This window comes from Polistes dominula, unplaced genomic scaffold, assembly GCF_049000335.1.
Source record: "Polistes dominula isolate Pdom_NZ unplaced genomic scaffold, Pdom_raw_medaka contig_12, whole genome shotgun sequence".
In the NCBI taxonomy this organism is placed as follows: domain Eukaryota; kingdom Metazoa; phylum Arthropoda; class Insecta; order Hymenoptera; family Vespidae; genus Polistes; species Polistes dominula.
This window is the reverse complement of record NW_028301116.1, coordinates 4,766,408-4,785,733: the sequence shown is the minus strand read 5'-3', so window position 1 is coordinate 4,785,733 and position 19,326 is coordinate 4,766,408. Positions and strand designations below refer to the sequence as shown.

At 37.3% G+C, this 19,326-nt stretch overlaps 1 protein-coding gene across 3 annotated transcripts in view; it reads left to right on the top strand.

Moving 5' to 3' along the window:
* The first annotated feature begins 366 nt into the window (after positions 1–366).
* Positions 367–19,326, top strand: part of LOC107067616 (uncharacterized) — a 29,440-nt gene continuing 10,480 nt past the window's right edge. The window contains exons 1-2 of one of the 3 annotated variants that reach the window (XM_015323273.2): positions 367–1,550; positions 2,179–3,382. In XM_015323273.2, the coding sequence (XP_015178759.1) occupies positions 2,379–3,382 (1,004 nt within the window). In that variant the 5' untranslated portion in view covers positions 367–1,550; positions 2,179–2,378. Of the gene's footprint in view, positions 1,551–2,178; positions 3,383–11,718; positions 13,521–14,443; positions 15,622–19,326 lie in introns of those variants that run through there. The other 2 variants (XM_015323288.2, XM_089176950.1) reach the window with 2 other exon arrangements.

Sequence of the window (19,326 nt, the reverse complement as noted above, 5' to 3'; positions counted from 1 at the left end):
GAAAAGAAAGATCAGGCATCACTTGCAATGTAAATTTCGTATTTTCAAATAATTGCGCGTTAGTGGCGCCATCTGTCAATGCTCGCGATTGGTTCTATGAAAAATTCCGCGAAGCTACCGAACGATATATAAAATATTACACACTCCGCATTGCGTCAAGAAAACTGTAAAAGAGAAGAGACGTTTAAAATAAAGAAGAAACGTTTCGTTTAAATAATCTACGATTCAAAAACTAAAACGACGATTGACGAATATTTAAACTAAAAGAGGACTGCGTAAAAGGCGTTTTCAATGAAACGGAGAGAAATTCTAAGGTAAACTTTCTAGTGTAGGGTTTATGCTTTTCGAGAAGACTAGGGGTCACTAGCCTCTTTCGCGCAGTAAGAGAAAGAAAGAAAGAGAAAGAAAGATCGCGGGTTCCTTTTTTTCAGTCGGTACGTTGACGTACTTATAACTTACTTATTTCTTTATACAATCGTGGCGTGTGACATTGACTCTGTCAGTCAGTCAGTCAGTAAGTCAGTCAGCCAGTCAATTAGGCAATCTGTCAGACAATCAGTTGTTCGTTATTCCTCTCGACTATTGTTATTAGATTATTCGTGTTTTTTACAATTAAATAATACTCGTGATATTGATACTTTGACGTTTAATATTTAACCGTGTTTAATCGTGATTATTACAATTATTATATCATGTATTGATGAAAAGTTCAAATATCAGCTCAATTGTGATTGACATCTGAAATCTAATCGCGATTTAAATGTCAAATGTTTTTTAACATTTATTTTTCCGTATAAAATATTTTTTAACCCTTTTCATGTAATCTACATTTTCCTTCTTACCTCCCCTCACCCCCTTCCACCCACCCACTCACCTATCATCTCCTCCTTTTCTCCCCAACCTTCTCTTCTATTCCTTTACTCCGTTCTCTTTGACATTCTCTCTATCTTCGTCTCATTCAGAGAGACCAGTTTCATTGTTGTGTGTTACTTTGATTGAATTATCTTTCTTTCTCCGCTCTCTCACTCTCTCTCTCTCTCTCTCTCTCTCTCTCTCTCTCTCTCTCTCTCTCTCTCTCTTTCATAAGCAAACTCTATTTTCTGTCTCTTTCACTCTGACCATCTCTTTCTTTTTTCTCTCCTTCTCTATTTCTTTCTCTCTCTCTCTCTTTCTTTCTGTCTCTTTCCTTCTCTCAGGAAGATAAGCTTAAAAAGTGAGGTTATGTATATACGAGAGGTTCAGTAACGTCGTAGCGCGGTGATTTTCTTAACCGGCAAGAGAGAGAAATAAATGACGCAGATCTTTAATAAGTGTGCGCGAAGGATGGTGAAAATGAAGAGGATATAATCCGTTAGCGTAAATAATAAGAAAGAAAAGGAAATTTAGTTGCGATTGTAATAATTATTACGTGCCATTAATATCGGAGTCTAACTATCTAACCTTTTGATGAAGTCGATAACTCGTTGAAAAGAGAGAGAAAGAGAGAGAGAGAGAGAGAGAGAAAGACAATATGCTGTGGGATACATGAAGAAGCCCATGGAATCTTGCATGTAAGTTTCTATAATGGAGTCGTAATTGCGTTTATTTGAACTATGTTTTTTTGTGTCAAAGTATCGTTCACATATAATTCTTGGCTTTTGAACGATGACATTGATTTAGAAAAATATCGAAGATTCTTCTTATTTTGTTAAAAGCTTTTTTTAAATCATCTTTATTGATCATTCAATGCAAGCTTTGTTTTATTAAAATCTTGTAAACGTTGACCATTGTATCATTGATATTTTATCGAATAAGTATGTATGTGCATGAACGAAATATTCTTCCTAATTCAGTTGAAAAAATTATTAGGTTACTAATTTTTTTTCTTAGGAGAGAGAAGGGGATTTATTATAGGGAGATTTTGTACTTTTTATTTTCTTTTAGTTTATCATTACGCGCACGCAAGGTTATTATTTTCTTCGTCGTTAGTCTCTTTCGGAATAAAAAGGCGTTATTTATGGCAACATATAATTCTAACCTTGCTTTTTTTACTCGCGCGATAAAGTAGAGAACTCTGTATTATCAACAGAATTGAAGGAATTTTCTTTTTATATACAGACGTTATTGTTAATTATCTTTTGTTTTCATTAACAATTTATTATTACATTCTAATTGATTAAAAATGATGTTTTGTTACAGATTCAATATGATAGATATCTACCATTGAAGAGACGTAGCTGTTGACAGCTTATAGTTCCATAAAATGACCAAAGATGTCTCTACAATAATAATACAAATTATCTAGTACATTTATCAATGTACGGATTGTTTACACTATATTCGTGGAATATAATGTCATCTCAGATAGTAAAAAGAGTTTAAGTTTATTTACGTTAAAGATGGCGGAAATCGGTTCAGAGGATACTGCAAAGATTAAGAAAGTAGTAGTAGCAGAAGCAGAAGAAACTGTTAATGCGAATGTTATGTGTTTAACGAATGAAGAAACAAAGTCTAAAGAAGAGGCAAGGGAAGAAGTTTTGCTTGTAGAAAAAAAGAAAGATAATAATGACAAATCTAATTCCACTGACGCATTCCTTTCGCTTAAAAAATGCAACGAAGATGTTACCATTAACAATTCCAAAGATAATTCCTGTCCATCTCGTTCTACTGATGAAAAAACATTAAAGATTGACAATTCAACTAATGAAATTAATAATGTAAAAAAGGATGCTGAAGAAACCAAACAGAAAGAAAAAGTTCAAGAGAACAATGATTTGGAAAGTGAAAATCATAATGTAGCAATGATCTCGGAAGAAATTGAAAAATCAAATAAAGCAAAGACGGAAGCACATTCTACAAATGAGAAAGATACCATAGGCAGGGAACAACCTACGGGTCGTTTAGAATCCATAACGACTGGTACGAATGAGGAAAAAGTATTGGAACAAATAGAGATAAGGAAAGAAATTCATAAGGATAATATTAATATCGATGAAGAAACTTCACTAGAAGAAGAAAAGCAAGAGTTAAAAAAAGAATTTGTTAAAAAGAAAAAGTTGATAAACAACGATGAACAACTAGAAGTTGGAATAGTTGGTCCACCAACGGCGGTAAGCGATTTGATAAACGAGGAGGAACTTCATGGAGAATCTGCTTTATCAGCGGAGGAAAAGATACAAGATCACGTCGCGGAATGGGTTGAAAAATCTGTTGCATCGGAAGTTTTGATTACCGGCGAAACCGAAGAAGAGGAAGAAAATGAAATTGCAAGTAATTGTCGACGAAGAAGAAGGAATCTTAGAGAAAGGAGGAAAAGGAAAAAAGAAAATGAAGATCTTCCTGCAATGTCTACCAGAAAATCTCAAAAGATCGTCAGTAACATCATAAAAAGAAGTATAAAATGGTAAGTAATTCTTAATCACTTAATTATATACATTTAATAAGTATTGTGTAAATTTTCATTGAAAAATCGTAAATATTTTTGAAAAACTTTATAGAGAAAAAAGAAAAATATGAGCTATTTTCGTTTTCGTGTTAGTCAGTCAATAATATTTGAGATTTAGCTTATCTATCGATAAAGCTTGGATAAGAGACAGTATTCAGAACCGTGCAGTCAAACGGTAACGACAAAGAAACAGGAAGGGGAAAACGCAAAAATCGAAGGGGAAGAAATATTGACCGTGAGACCAACCGAGCAAGCAAGCAAGCAAGTAAGCAAGCAAACAAGCGGTTGTATCGATAACAGGATGATCATTTCTGTTATAAATCGTCTTTATTCCTATACCTGATTCTAAAAGAGATAAGGTTCATTTCTATTTTCTTATCCGTTTGTATATAATAGCTATCAACAATAAAGCTTTTATTTAAATCCTCGCAAATAATATCGGTACTTCCAAAAAACTTTAATGGAAAGCTCAAACAATTATATAAGAAATTCTGCTTGCTTAATTTATTAAGTAAAGAAGATAAATTTCATTAATTCGACATGAATTTTTTTATAATCGTTCATACGTATTTGTTCATTCCAATTGTCTATTTTCATTGGGTCTGATCAAGAATCGCGCAAATTATACCCGCATAAGAATAACGAGAGAGAGAGGGAGAGAGAGAGAGGTGGTCGTAAACGGCGGACATTTTATTTTTTCTCTAACGATACACTTCTCCTCGTCAGAGTTCTCTCCCACCACATTAAACAATGTTCTCCTATGCGTTCGTGTTCACTGCTGGTTCCGATTTACGGTTAGCTATGTATATCACTACTACTACTATACCATCACATATACTCATCGAAGCACACCACCATGAAGGATGATGTGCTTCTGGAGAAAGAAACACCCTCCTCGTGCATGGGGAATCGGAAAAGAGAAGAGGATAGTACGATGAAATAAGTATAGTTCAGTGGGTAAAGATAGGACGAGTAAAAGAAAAAAAAAATAGAAAGGGAGGGTAAATATTTCAACATTGTACCAAGAACGTGCATAGGACTTGTCAATAAATTCTGAAATAGTCTAGTATAATCCAAAGGTTTGAATGATATTTTCTGGCTGATCGATAAAAGGGGAGAGAGATATATAAAAAGTTTACATTAGAGAAACATCAAAGACCTCATAGATAACCATAGAGAAAAAGAAAGAGAGGGAGAGCTTGTCTATATCACAAAGTGAAATAGAATTCTCGAATAGGTACAAAGTATAAAGTACAAACGGATAAGGCAGATAAATTCGTGGAATTCTTAGACGCGCGTCACGCAAAGGCTATCCAGTTTCCATGGTCTCGGGCCAAGGCTGCTTTCACCCCGCAGCTTGATGAAAGTGGAGCGGCGGAGGGGCGTTAATCCCTGCGAACGGTACCATAGAAACGGTACCGGTGGGGTCGTTGCGTGCAGCCTGAGAGCTCTGCGCGCTCAGGAAGACCAACCACTTCGCTTTTTGGTACCAACTCTCTGTGTATCTATGGATGCATATGTGTGTACATGCGTGTGTATGAATGCGCGTGTACGCATGGAACACGAACAAGAAGGGCGTAGCAAGACAACGATATAATCCAGGCCCAAGGTCCCCTCCAAGAAAAGGGGAAGACCTTCTTTGTACTGTTGGAGTCCCTCGAGCGAAGGTCCATGGCCAGATGTCGGCAGGCTGACGGTCCTTACACGCATACACACACACACACACGTTACCTCCCTTTTTCTTTTTCTCCTTTTTCTTCTCCTTCTTCTTCTTCTTCTTCTTTTCCTTCTTCTTCTTCTTCTTTTCCTTCTTCTTCTTCTTCTTCGTCTTCTTCTTCTTCTTCTTCTTCTTCTTCTTCTTCTTCTTCTTCTTCTTCTTCTTCTTCTTCTTCTTCTTCTTCTTCTTCTTCGTCTTCTTCTTTTTCTTCTTCTTCTTCTTCTTCTTCTTCTTCTTCTTCTTCTTCTTCTTCTTCTTCTTCTTCTTCTTCTTCTTCTTTTTCTTCTTCTTCTTCTTCTTCTTCTTCTTCTTCTTCTTCTTCTTCTTCTTCCTCCTTTTCTTTTCCTTCTCCTATTTTTCCTCATCCCTCTCGCCCTACACCTCCACCCTTTTTTTCCTTTTCTCTCTTACCCACAAACTACTGTGGAAAAATACGTATTTACGTGCACGAAACTTCGCTTGTGTATCGAGACTATAATTCTCCACCCTTTTCGAGTTTCCTTTCCTTTTATTTTATACGACGCGCTACCGTGTTTTTTACCTTATAATGGCTTACGTTTCAAGGCTCTTAGTTTTATATTTTAATCATCTACAAGTGGATCTAATGACGATGTAGGCTGTATTTTTTATTACTTTTATTTTATAAGAATTTATTTCTATCTTATATTTCTTCTTTTAATATAATTTATATTTCTTTATTATTCCGATTAGGTTTTTTCTTCTACAATTATTTCGAATTAACATAAATAATGTAAGTAATAAGTATTTCCTAGTAACTTGGTAGTTCTTGATTTACGGATGTGATTCTCTTTGCAAAATATTTAGAAGGGACTGAGAAATAAAAATACGCATCCATTATTTGACCTGAGGAGCCTTCTTCTTCATACCTGAAAAGATTCGAACTTACGTAGCGTTTTCCAGGTTGCTAGTGTGTGTAGGAAACGAGGTCGGATCACGAATTCGATGCGTCACCTTTCAATTACTACTGCTTTTATGTTAGTTAAAGAAATCTATTTTGAAATTAGTTGTTAATCTACAAAGAGGGAGAGAGAGAGAGAGAGAGAGAGAGAGAGAGAGAGAGAGAGGTGAACTGCAGGATTCAATTTCTCATAATAGCTCATCTATCTCCGTCTTTGTCTCTCTTTCAAGATATCACACACAGATACATACACACGTATGTTCTTCTTCCGTCACTGGGTTAAATTAATAATTAGTATCGTTCCCAAAAAGAAACTACGATGTCTTTCTATACATAAATGAATATTTTTAGAATTTCGCAAATATTATTTGCCGTTGTCCAATCATCGAACGAAAAAAGAAGAAGTAGAAGTTGCATCGAAAATTGGAGAAAGGAAGAGTAGCAGCAATCTTGCTCGAACGACCTCAATTCTGACTTCATTTGGCCAATGGAAGGTTAAAAACGTGTTATATAAAATTGTTGGGAATGACCATATTGTCGTTAAAGCAAGTTTTAGTCATTCCTGTTGTACCATTGAGAAAGTCTCATATTTCGTTAGGATTTAAAAAAACTTTCCTAGTTCGTCCACATTCTTTATAACAGGAATGTCTGACTGAAGGCAACAGAGCAGAAAAAAAATCACTTTGTACAAAGTTCTTTTTGAATGGAAACAGAAAGCAATTCGAAGGGAAGATAAATCGTATACCCCTAGCTGTTGGTGGTATCCTTGTATTGTCATGGTTGCCATCATCATCATGACGACCACCGTGAAAGAGAGAAAAGGACAGATAGAGAGAGAGAGAGAGAGAGAGAGAGAGAGAGAGGAGACTCAAAGGACAAAGAATCTCTCTTTAATGGCTGCCAAATCCATACATGCATACATTTCGAAGAAGCTGACGTTTCCTTTTAGGCTTTCATCTTCGGTATCCTGGTAACGCAAGAGTGACGTCATCACGTGATCCAGGTCTCAGCCGGTTACCATCCGTTACCATCGTGCGCACCACCACTACCATTACCACCACCACCAGTACCACTACCAACTAGTAGTAATACCCACCACTCTCTTTCTCTCGAACGAACGAACGAACAAGCCTTCATGCCTTCTAACCCTCTATGTGTATCTCTGCCACCCTCTCTGACGATCCCCTTTCGCAATTCCACCGCCCTCCAACCGGACTCTGACCCCTCTTGCGCCATCACGTTTGCTGCTATAACGAGAGGAAGAAAGAGCAGGTTTCCGACGCGAAACGAGTCGATGAAATAACTATGAGACCAAAGAGAAAGAGGATGGATGATCTCTCGAAAATATCCAACTGTGTTTCTACATTTATTTATGTAATGTATGTATTGCTGTGTGTCTGTATGTGTTTTCTAGGACGAATCAAAAGATAATGTTAGCCAATTCGAGAAAATTAATAACCTAGTAATATCGATTGTTAAATAACAAAAACGAATATTCCTAGAACATCCTTCACGATATTGATCATTTTCTTATAAATAGTGAACGAAATCTTGGAAACGTTTGCGATACCACACACAGGGAAAAGAAAGGTCCAAATCGAAATTAGAAATGCGATATGGGAATACTGCCATTGGATCCAGACGTGTACGATACTAATATTAGATATCTCGAGGACGAATAACGCGTGTATTTAGTCTGGAATTGAGTTCAATCCAATATATATGTATGTATGTTTGTGTGTGCGTATGTGTTGGAGGTAGCAGGTAAAAAATTAAAAACATTAATTTTCTTCTTTGTTTGTTCTCATGTACTTGCTACATCTGATCGTAGTTAGTTACTCAAAAGACTAGCGTACCAAAAGGAAAAAAGGAAAAGAAAGTATGATTCTTTGGAGAACAATAGTCAAGAGAGAAAGAGAAAGGGAGAAAAATAGACAGTGGTAAAGCGTATAAGAGTTAGCAGGTTTTGGCAGGCCACAGCAGGCAGCGCAGGCAAAGAGAATATGGCTTGAACTTCGGTTCGGATGGCGGGTATTGATCCTAGCGAACCTAGCAGCGGGGTGGTCGGGACCCCACCTCAAGGATGAAGGGTGTCTCCCCTTCTCTCTGCCCTCTCTCTTTCAGCCAACCCGAGAGGGAGAAAGAGATGACGAGATGGTACAAACCGAGAGGGAAAGACAGACATAGAAAAAGTGAGTGAGTGAGATAAAGAGGATGAAGAAGAGGAGAAAGAAGAAGAAGAAGAAGAAGAAGAAACACGTGAGCACAGGGTGGTTGTTCCCCAAGAGAGAAAGAGGTAGAACTACAGAGAGGGTGAACTACCTAGCACTTTGTGTATCACAGGTACCATTCCTTGATTGCTGCAACAAATGCTTGAAATATCCAAATACTTTTTTTCCGACAAGAAAAATACCGGAGAACAAAGAAGAAGGTCCGTATGAAAAGCTACGGCTAAAATTGAATATTCAAGGTCATAAAGAAAAGAAGAACCAGGTAACATAAATCTGAAAGAAGCAGGTAAAAAATTGTGAAAGTAAGAAAATATTTTTTCAATGAGAAATTCTTTGTATTACATTGTCCTTGAGTTGAAGAATAGGGGCCCTAAAATTTTGGTCCCCGTGAAGAAAATTGTTTAAAAAGTATACCTGAACTCGATAAATAAACATGCAGGAATTTTTATAGAAATCAATCCAAAATTTATATTCTACCAAATAAGTGGAATTCTTCAAGGTAACATTTCTTTTCGTTTGTACCATACATATTATTCGTTCTTGGAGGGGAAAATATCGTGGTACCACCACAATCTTTTCTCCTTTTTTTTCTTTTTCTTTTATTCCTATTTTTTCTATTCTTTTATCCATCACCGATTGGTGTCAGAGTTTACTCTGTGAGGTATTGGAGCCGATAATCGAGAGCGTGACGTCATATGTTTTCTCGACACACCAACAGTCCAACATGACTCACCGACCATGTAACTAACTTCCTGCGTTGCCCTCGAATAGATAACGCTCGAAGGAACTTTGAGTTTTAGTTTGCATGCACACATATAAATAAAATACTTTTTCCACGATATTATAAGTAAATTTTTAGATAAATAGATGGATAGATAAGATAGAAGAATAGATAGGAAAAAAAAAATTCTTGCGTTTATCGGTATGATTTGAATAGAATTTGCTAAGAAAAGTACATTTTCCAAAGGTGAAAGGAAATACTCAAATGAACGAGAAGGAGTTTGTTGGAAAGGTGACGGTGTAAGCGAGAGAGGGAGAGAAAGAAAGAAAAAGAGAGCTTTCGATGAGTGAAATGGGCTTGGGTCGCAGCTGCGCATCCTCTGTCGTGTGTTCTCCAGTGGTCGGCAGTGGTCGAACGGTTGGTTGGATGGTTGCGAGTATACCGGCACCAATTTGAAGAAAGAAAGAGACCGAGAAAGACAAAGATAAAAAGGAAGAAAGAAAGAGAGAGAGAGACGGCAGCACGGCTTATTTCTCTTCTATGCCAGCTGTGGGAGAAAATGGCTATACAAACTGCTTGCCACGACGACGACGACGACGACGACAAATATAGGAGAAGAAGTTAGAAGAGAAAGAGGCATGAATCGAGGGGAAACCGTAAGAGGGAGCAAGTGAGTGAGAGAAAGAGAGAAAAAGGATAGACAGAAACAGAAGCAGTGCTTCGTCGTCGTCGTCGACGACGACGACGATGACGACGACGGCTGGTGCCGAGAGATGGAGGGACGAGAGACCACCGGAAATCGGTCTGTCCTTATTTGAGTGGCCACGTGAACCACGCAGAACGAGACCAGACTCCACGCTACTGCTGCTGATACTGCTTCTGCAGCTACTACTACTGCTTCTGCTTTTGCTTCTGCGACTACTTATTGCTGATGTGCTGTACCATGCCGTGCCGTGGTGCTACGGCAGCTTCTCAACTCTTCATGGTCTTCTACTCTTCTTCGCCTCCTTGAGACCCACGCGAGCGAAAGATGAGGATTCTCGACCAAGCCTCTGCCACACACTACCTACGCGACAAAAACTCTCTCCTTTTTTCTCTTTTTTTTTCTTCTCTCTCTCTTTCACTTTTATTGGAGAGTCTTCCACAAGAGACGATACTGCTACCCTACGTTTTGGGACGAAAGATGACGGACACGATGACTATGATGGACAATGTGTTCGTGCTCGCTTTCGTGATAAGAATATCTTTCTTTTTTTATCTTTCTTTTTTTCTTCTCTCTCTCGTTTTTTCTCTGTTCTATTCTATTTATCAGTTTATATGACTCTTTGTGTAGACGATGCAATTTTCTTTGTACCACCACCTCGTCACTCTTCAAATCAAGTTATAAAACGTACATGCATCTATTTCTTTCTCAAACACGTAGATCGATATTTTGTTCATTATTCCATTAACGAATAAATATTTGAAAGCATTATGCGATATATCGATATCATAGTAACTATTAAATGTTATTCAATAAATTGGTAAAACTTTTAAAATATCGTTCTATACAATAGCTACTATTTATACTTACTTGCTTATATTTGCGCATATATACATATATATTTCACTTTGTTAATGATGAAATATTCGTTCATCGTCAATGAAGCAATAGGAATCACGTAGAGGGCACAACGCGATACCAGACTACTAATCCCCAGTGGTTCGTAGAAGAACGTTTATTATCTACTGCGCGTGTTTTCTTTATCAAACCAAAATGGCTGCCGTGGTGAACCGAGAGTCGTTCCATTTTAATTCTACGTACTTTGGTTCGTCTGTCCTTGACGATTTCCAGTACTAAGCTGATATCGACTATGTCGATCTAGATACTGCGTAATCTAGATTTTTATTTAATTAACGATACTTAAGTATTGCGCTTGAGGTTCTTGGTATCACTTAGATAGGCGACGTCGTTAAACGATATATAATATCCTCAAGACCTTACTAGTCTCGAATCTTTGTTTTAACAAAGATCGAAGTACAATTGCATTCCTTTATGACTTAAAAGAATAATTGCTATTCTTTTCTTGTTTAAATAAATAAAATTTTATAAATATGAATTAATTTTTATATCAATAATTTATAACTAGCGACACTATTTCGATCTCAAAACTCATCAATAAGAAAAAAAAAAGTAAGGGAGCATTGATGCCTCATTTTTTCGGCAACAATCGACCTTGGCTTCTTCGTCTCGTTCTCCTTCCCTTCCCCCTCTCGTTCTTTCCCTTTTTCTCGTTCTCTTCATTCTTTCTCATTCTTTCCCTTCCCCTCCACTTTTTACCCCCTCTCTCTTTAGTCCGAGCATCGGCATCCCTTGAACAAGATATCCCCGATTCATACGGGTCCTAGATGGCATCTAATTATTTCTTCGATCGTTGAACGCCACCATCTTGTCGAGTGTTCGTGAAACGTTCGTGTTTTGTAGGGTTAAAGAAGAAACGAACGAACGAGTGAAGGATTGAACGGAAGAAAGCTTTGTGCTTGTGGAAGACCGAGTCGAAGAACGAAGGAAAAACAAAGAGAGAGAAAGAGAGAAAGAGTATGTTCGATACACGCGTGTTATGTTGGGGTGGATGAAACGGAAGACATGTAACTCGATGCTTTGTAAGAATAAGAGGAAAAAGAGGGAGATAGATAGAAGTGGAACGTAAAAGACAGGTCGACGACGACGTTGACGAAGACTACGACGACGACGACGACGACGACGACGACGACGCACAAGAGGGCTAGCTGGCTGGTTTGGTTGGCTTGGTTGGTTGGCTTGGATGGTTGGCTGGCTGGCTGGCTGGCTGGCTGACTGGCGAACCCCTGAAGGAACATAGTAACTTGCGTAGCGGTAGCGGTAGCGGTGACCTCCCTCTTTTTCCCTGTCTCTCTTGTTCGTGGCAACCCCGCGTCCCCTTCTGGCGCGTCCCCGTCATCCCTGCCGCCACGACGGGCTTTGGAGCACGATCATTGGTTCGTTGGTTTCAACGCAGACACGAGGAGGCACACGCAGCTGCCACCGGCTGGCTCTCTCGTTCCACCGCCGGACCCGATCGCCGCCCGGCTAGTAGTAGTGAGTCCGGAGGAGTAGCACCGTGCGTACGGTGCGCCAGTTCGCGCGCGTTAATTAAACCGCATCGACGATCTGTCGATCTTATTTATATTTGTTTATTTTTTTCTTTCCGTTGTTACCTTCTTCTACATCTCTTCGTATGGTATATATTTCAAATCGTTAATATCACACTCTCTCTTTCTCTCTTTTTCTAATTCTTCTCTTACGCGTCTACACCCTCTCCCTTACATCCGTTCTTTCCTGTTTCATCTCGCCATTTCGTTGATCCATACCGACAGTTTTTCTCTTGTTTTTTTAATGCCAACTGTTGTCGTCAGTACATCAATTAACGATAACGATAACGACAAATGATAACTATGACGACGATGACGACAAAGACGACAAAGACGACAAAGATGACGAAGAAGACGACGAAGTAGAAGAGTACACGAAGCGACACCTTCCGTCGACGGCGTGGACTCTACTCCGTGGTAGCACGTGTCGTTTGAGAAACGCGCTAACATATATACATTTATCATTGCATATATATATTTATATAGTTGTGTCGTGTCGCGTGTGGTAACGAGTAATCTTGCTTATGCCGGCTTCTATTTCTCCTTCTTCTTCTTATTCTGAAGCATTATTTATTTTCATATCGAACTCGTACCAAAATCGACAGTTTGCTACTTCTCAGTATTTAAAAGTTCTTGAATATTGAAGAACAACGATTGCTACCAAAAACAAGCACAAGAGAGAAGAAAGAGGATAGACAAGATAGACAAGATAAAAAAGATAAAGAAAGAAAAGAGAGACCCGAACTCTCATTTTTGGATACACTGTTTGCTCTCCCTTAGTGTTAATGTGTGTGTGTATGTGTGTGTCTCTCTGTCCCTCTTCTCTTCTTCTTTTCTCTCCATCAGCGTCATCCTCTCTTTGCGTTGTAGCGCGCGCGCTCTCTCTCTCTCTCTCTCACACTTTCTTTCTCTCTTTCTCTTTCTATCTATCTATCTTTCACACTCCGTATCTCCCTCGATCCAGCGCCCCTCTTCCGACCTTCTCCTTCTCCGTTAGTCTCTAGCCGCAGTTCGCAGGGCGTCGCACACAGGGCGGTACCGAGACCCTTTCGACCTGTCGTGGTCAACTAAATAGCACAGTTCCTTTTCAGTTGTTCGTCGTTGTCGTCATAAATATCCTCTTCCTTCGGGTTAACCAGTTTCGTTTATCTTTTTAGACAGAAGTCTTTCAAGTTTGTTCCTGTTGAAATTTCGTTGACGTTAACGGAATTTATTTAAATTTTATCCAAATTCGTTTTCGGCTGTTTTCATTAGTTTTTTTTTTTTTCCTTTAAATTTGTTCTGTGTTGTGTAACATGTGCTCCTAGGATCACAGTTCTTTTTTTTTATATATGCATATATACTACTATGATCGAAAAGTAAGCAAGTTACTTATTAAAAAAATACCTCCCAAATATTTATAATCTAAATTAATATTTTGTCCTGCTAAATAATTCATCCCCCCTCCTCACCTCGCTATAATATTCAATTTTATTCAAACGGTTTTTCGAGTCTTCGAAACAATTTTTATATTGGCTCAAAAATGATAATTCCAGTGACATCTACAATGTTATTAATATTTAATCGGCGATAATTTATTGCTAGTACAAGATTCTTGATTTTGGTAGCATTTTTTTTATATTCGTTGATATAGAAGACCTTAACAAGATTCATCTTTAATTGATTCTCTATCATCACTGAAGTTTTTATCATAGCAACTTCGATGTTTTATTTAATGTAATTTAATGCATATTCTTTGATCAACAAATTTATTCATTTAAAAAAATCGCGGACAAAATTTCTTGCACTAATGCATTAAAAGTGTTAAATTATACAGAATAAGTTTTATTGACAACGAACATATTTTTATAAGTGGCATAGAGACTTTATTGATGAAACAATAAAAAAGAAGCCTTGTTCCATATCAAAGATTATTTATATTTGCACCGTGTGCAGCAACCATAGAACACTGCAATAATTGCTAATTAATTTTTTGCTAAAAATTCAACAGCTACGAGCATCATATTTATTAGATATAAAATCGTACGATCTTATCCTGGTATCCTGGTAGTAGAGGAGGATTATTTAGAAGGGGGACGAAAATAAATTTGGATAAATAAATAAATAGATTGCATTTAATTTAATAAGTAGTCGGCTTCCTTTTTGATCGCAGTGACATATTATATACATTTTTATATATGTATAATATGTGAAAGTATATATATATATACTGTATATGTATGTATGTATATATATATATATATATATATATATATATTTGTGTGTGTGTGTGTGCGTATAGACCAAGGGAGGATATCACTAGACACGAGACGCTCCAGGGGAGCAGCACATGCGTTTACTTTCTCGTCGGACAGCGTCTCGTTACGCCCACCCACCCACGTGTTCGTGTTTTGGACGCGCGTCACTGCCGTCGCGACCTAACTGCGAGAAGCAAGCGTCGATTATAGAAACGGATGAACAGTGTGTCGCATTGAGAGACTAACGATAAGTGTGTGAGACTAGTGTGAGTAAGAGGAAAAAGAGAAGAGAATAGAAGAGAGCTGAACAGAACGCATCAGTCGTTTGTTCGCTAGGGTGCAAAGAAGAGACACGAGGGAAGAAATCAGGTGATTGGTAAAAAGAAAACTATTGAAGGACTTTTCAATTTTTCTTCCTGACACGTATTTTTAATATCGTTCTTGAAAAACAATATCCACATCATATTAGAAGATATATATATTATACATATCTGGATCGAAGTTTATGTTAGTGTGTTTTATGTGTGTGATACGTCATCTCTAATAGATCGTAAAGATTAAAAGAAGAGGTTAAGATGCCGCAGTGCGCCGTAGCAACGTGCCGCAACAGTCATCGGCGAACCCGTGGTCGTCGAATCCGTTACCATCGATTCCCCCAGATACCGGAAGTGCGTACACGATGGGTGCGCGCGTGTGGTCGCATGCCACTCGTGAACGGCCAAATACCGTTCAACATACAAACCGCTCGTGTATGCTCCCTCCACTTTACACAAGATTCCTACGAGAAGGACGTGGAGCACCAAATGCTTGGTCTTCCGGCGCGCAGTAGGCTGCGCCGTGGCGCCGTACCTACGATAAGCGTACCGGTGAACGTGCAGCCGGTCACCAAGATGCTGGTCGAGGACGCGAAGCGCTCTCTCCTCAAGGACGCGCACGCCAAATTGTTAACGGGACAGAAAGTAGCGGCTAGCGGCAGAGGTAATAACGGGGACGCTGACGCGACCGATGGTAATAAGCAGCAACAACATCAGAGGCAGCAGCAACACGACCCAACAGATAAGAGACAGCATCACCAGCAGCAACACAACCACTACCACCCCCTCTACCAAACCTACCACCATTGTACTACCAACAAGAACGGCTCCAATCATCGAGCGAGCCAAGAACAGAAGATGGCGGGCATCGATGTGCTCTTAGCGCTCGGTCTGAAACCCGCACAACGGTGAGTCACCGCATTAACGACAACACGACGATCTACCTAAATGATCTTTATTTATTTTTATTCCCCTTTCGAGACATCGACTAGACCACCTGGACCATCCACAACGATCCTAAAGGATCTCTCTTGGTCACTACTTGTTCTTCTTTTGTTTCCTTTTTTACATATTTTTTATTTGCCTATCAACTCGTAATCGATCTTAATCGATCGTTAACTTAAATATGTATATATCTAACTATATGTATTATTCTTAAGTAAGTATGTTCTCAACGTGTCCCGTATTAGATCTGATTGGTCAAGATTTGAAACTATTATATTGCAATGCAACAAAATACGTTGAATTATATGCGAATGATACTTTTTATGTATAACGTATCGTAAGTTCGCATATATGAAACACGTTATGAGGAGGCTGAGAGAAAAAAAAACTCCATGATAACCCTTATAACATACCCAGAAATAATCGAACTTTTTTTTTACGATATCTAGGTGTTATATAAAGTTTCCTCCTGTATTATGCACTTTCCATGTATATAAATGTATACAAGCATGCATATACACATATACGTGCAGAGTTACATTCTCTAACCAGTACGTTAGAGAATTCAATTTAAAGAGGTTTTTAACAGGATCGTTTTCCTCTCATTGAAAACAATTCAAACGTTTCCAAGAAAATTGTTTAATAAATAATTGAAACAATTTTTTCAAACTTCATTTTATTCGTCATCTCTCAAGATTGTAAATGTATGATAAGTGGTGAATTTTGATCGACAGATAAAAAATGATCTCCCAATTTCTTTTCTACCTAAGAATAGAATTTTCAAATGAAATATAATTAGAAAATACAGATAATAATTCTATTATAGTTTCAGAAACAACATTTTTCTTGGATAACACATAGCTCATTCTTTCATATTTATTTACTCGTGTTTTTGACAAAAAAAAGCAGTTTTTAAGTTACACACTTAGAAAGAATGAAAATGAAAGGGAACTTTACGAGTTACGCGAATGTTGTTGATCCTTTTTTCTTAGCAAACGTAGTAGGCATAAGAGAAAAAGCAAAAGAATAATAAGAAGAAGATATAAGAAAAGATTTTATACTCGTTTTGTTATTTTCTCGTTTCTCTCTATTCTTATGCCATAATTACGCGAAAACAAGTTTGACGTCAAATAACAGACAATCAACGAGTATAATATTACGTAAGGTTCGTTTCCGTTTCTCAGAATCCTTGGAAAAAGGTCTGAAACGGGCGTGTACTTTTGTCTTCTCTTTATACAGATTCCGATTAAAATGCTTTAAATATGAAATTTTACATTCCATTTGTAAGAAAGACTCGAGGTTACGCTTAATATACATTTTCTTCGATAGAAGAACTTTTTGAATTCCTTCTCCTATCATTTGAACTTCTCACTCTTATCTATTTATTTTACCTATTTGTCTTACTTCATTTCTTCAAACGAAAAACGTTAATGTCGATTTAAAAGGTATTTGCTCAATGTCTTTAAAACGACAATCATTTTGTTATCGAATGACTTTTGAGACAAATTTATCAAATTTATTTATCAGTCTTGTTTTGTAATTGTACGAAGAAAAGACTTCATTTCTGTATCCGAACGTTGAACCTTGTTTGTTTATCAAAAATGATTGTTTCTCGATATCGACAATCATTATTGTTTAATTTACCTACAAAAATAACTGTGTAGGTGTTTATTTACGTGAAAGTTTCGATCCTTTTTTTTTTTTTTTTTTTTTTTTTTTGAAATTATAATCGAGTACGATCGATCAAGTCTATCGGGGTAACAATATAAATAAAAATAAACCAATTTCAAATATAATAATCGTTGAAACAAAAGAGATCAGGACAAATGATCGATTATTTATGAAAGGGAATAAAATAGTATTTTCTATTAGTAAACGCATCACACATCGTGTTTCTTCTCGTCTCGTGAACAAAGTTGCACGCTGGATCGATGCTTTTATAAATATACTCTCTGTCCTCATATTTGTAGAATCTTTGGTACCGATATGAAATTTCACTGAGGATTAAACTACCTAGCCAATGTTCCTATTTTTAAAATATTATTAATCTCTTAGGTTGGAAAATTGAATCATCTCGTCATGACGAAGAGATTACGATCGAAAAAAAAAGTATTGGCACAGGTTACACTGAATTTTCTTCTAACATCCTAAATTTCTTACTTTCATTTAACTGTAAAATATATTTCTAAAGTATAAAATTTACTTTTATTGATTTACATTACTTTAAACAAAATAATAATATTACACACTACTTTAGATTCGATAAATATTTAAAGAAAAATAAATATGTGTATGTATGTATGTGAAGTATCATCTCGTCTGTATATTAAAATGAACAAATTTGATCGAAGGATATATGAAGAATTATAGAAAAATGTAGACCATGCCAATGGTTGAGAGTTTGGCACCGTATAGAATGTAATTGATAAAATGGTTGACAAGTTGAAGAAAACAATCGGTAGAATCGAAGAACACGAGGCGACCATCTTTGGCTCACAAACAGCAATCACCAGGGTCGACTCCGTGACGGCGATTTGACCTACGTATGACCTCGGGCCGAGAATCGACCGTCCTCCTTTCGTCATTCCACCTCGTTATAAAACCGTCGTTTCATGTAGAACGCGCGACGTTGCATCGCCTCGATAAAGGTTGCTCTCGCAGGACCCCAGACCAACTTTTCTCTTCGATATCTTTTCGACTTACTATCAAACGTCCTTGAGTTTTTCCAGTTTCTCTCTCTCTCTCTTTTTCTGTTTCATTCGCTTTCTTGATCTATCCTAAGAATCACACACAAATCTTTTAAGAAAAACTCTACCATTGGAGGTAACGTCCTGTTCAACTTCCTTTTATATTTTTCACCCAATTATTTTTGTTGTCATTTTCGTTTTATCTCTCCTTCATGCCCTCATTACACTCGAATACTTGAAAAAATAAAAAAAAGAAGAAAATGTGTCTCCTTATAATTTTATGAGTAATGAAAAAATATTAACGATCGCGTTGAATCATTCAAGAAAACACACTCACGTAATCTCCATTAGAAAATGAATATACATTTTTTATTTGTAAATGTTTCATAATTCTGTTCTATTTGTACTGCGTTCAGACCTGATGTCTGAAATATTTCCTTTTGTACTCATTAGAGGGATATCCACTATATGTGGAATGAAAATGCATTTATCATTTAACATATCATCGTATGCACGTGGAACAAAGAAAAGAAAGGAAAAAAATAGGAAGAAAAAGAGAGAATAAACCAACCGATCGGTACTCTTCGTGCATCCTCGTGCAACGTGGTGTCGCATTCGTGCTTCAAACTACGAAGTAATCTGGTCTGACCTTCGGAGTGGTTCACCAACGTTCCAAGATGGCCTTGGTGAACAGAAACGTCACGGAAAACTACTTGCTGTATTTTCCAACGTTCGAATAACCTCCTTTTTACCTCTTTTTACCTTCTTGCCACGATCGAAAGACCTCCAAATGGAAAATATCAACGTTCGATCTTTTATCGTTAAATGAACAAAATTGTTACGTAAGATGTCGTTTTTCTTTTATGCAAATTTTTAGTTTATTTCAAATTTCATTTTATTTCTTTTTAGATTTTTTCTTCAAGAGAGTCTTCTCTTTCTCTCTCTCTTTGCCTTTCTCTCTTTTTTTCTTCGTTTCTTCAT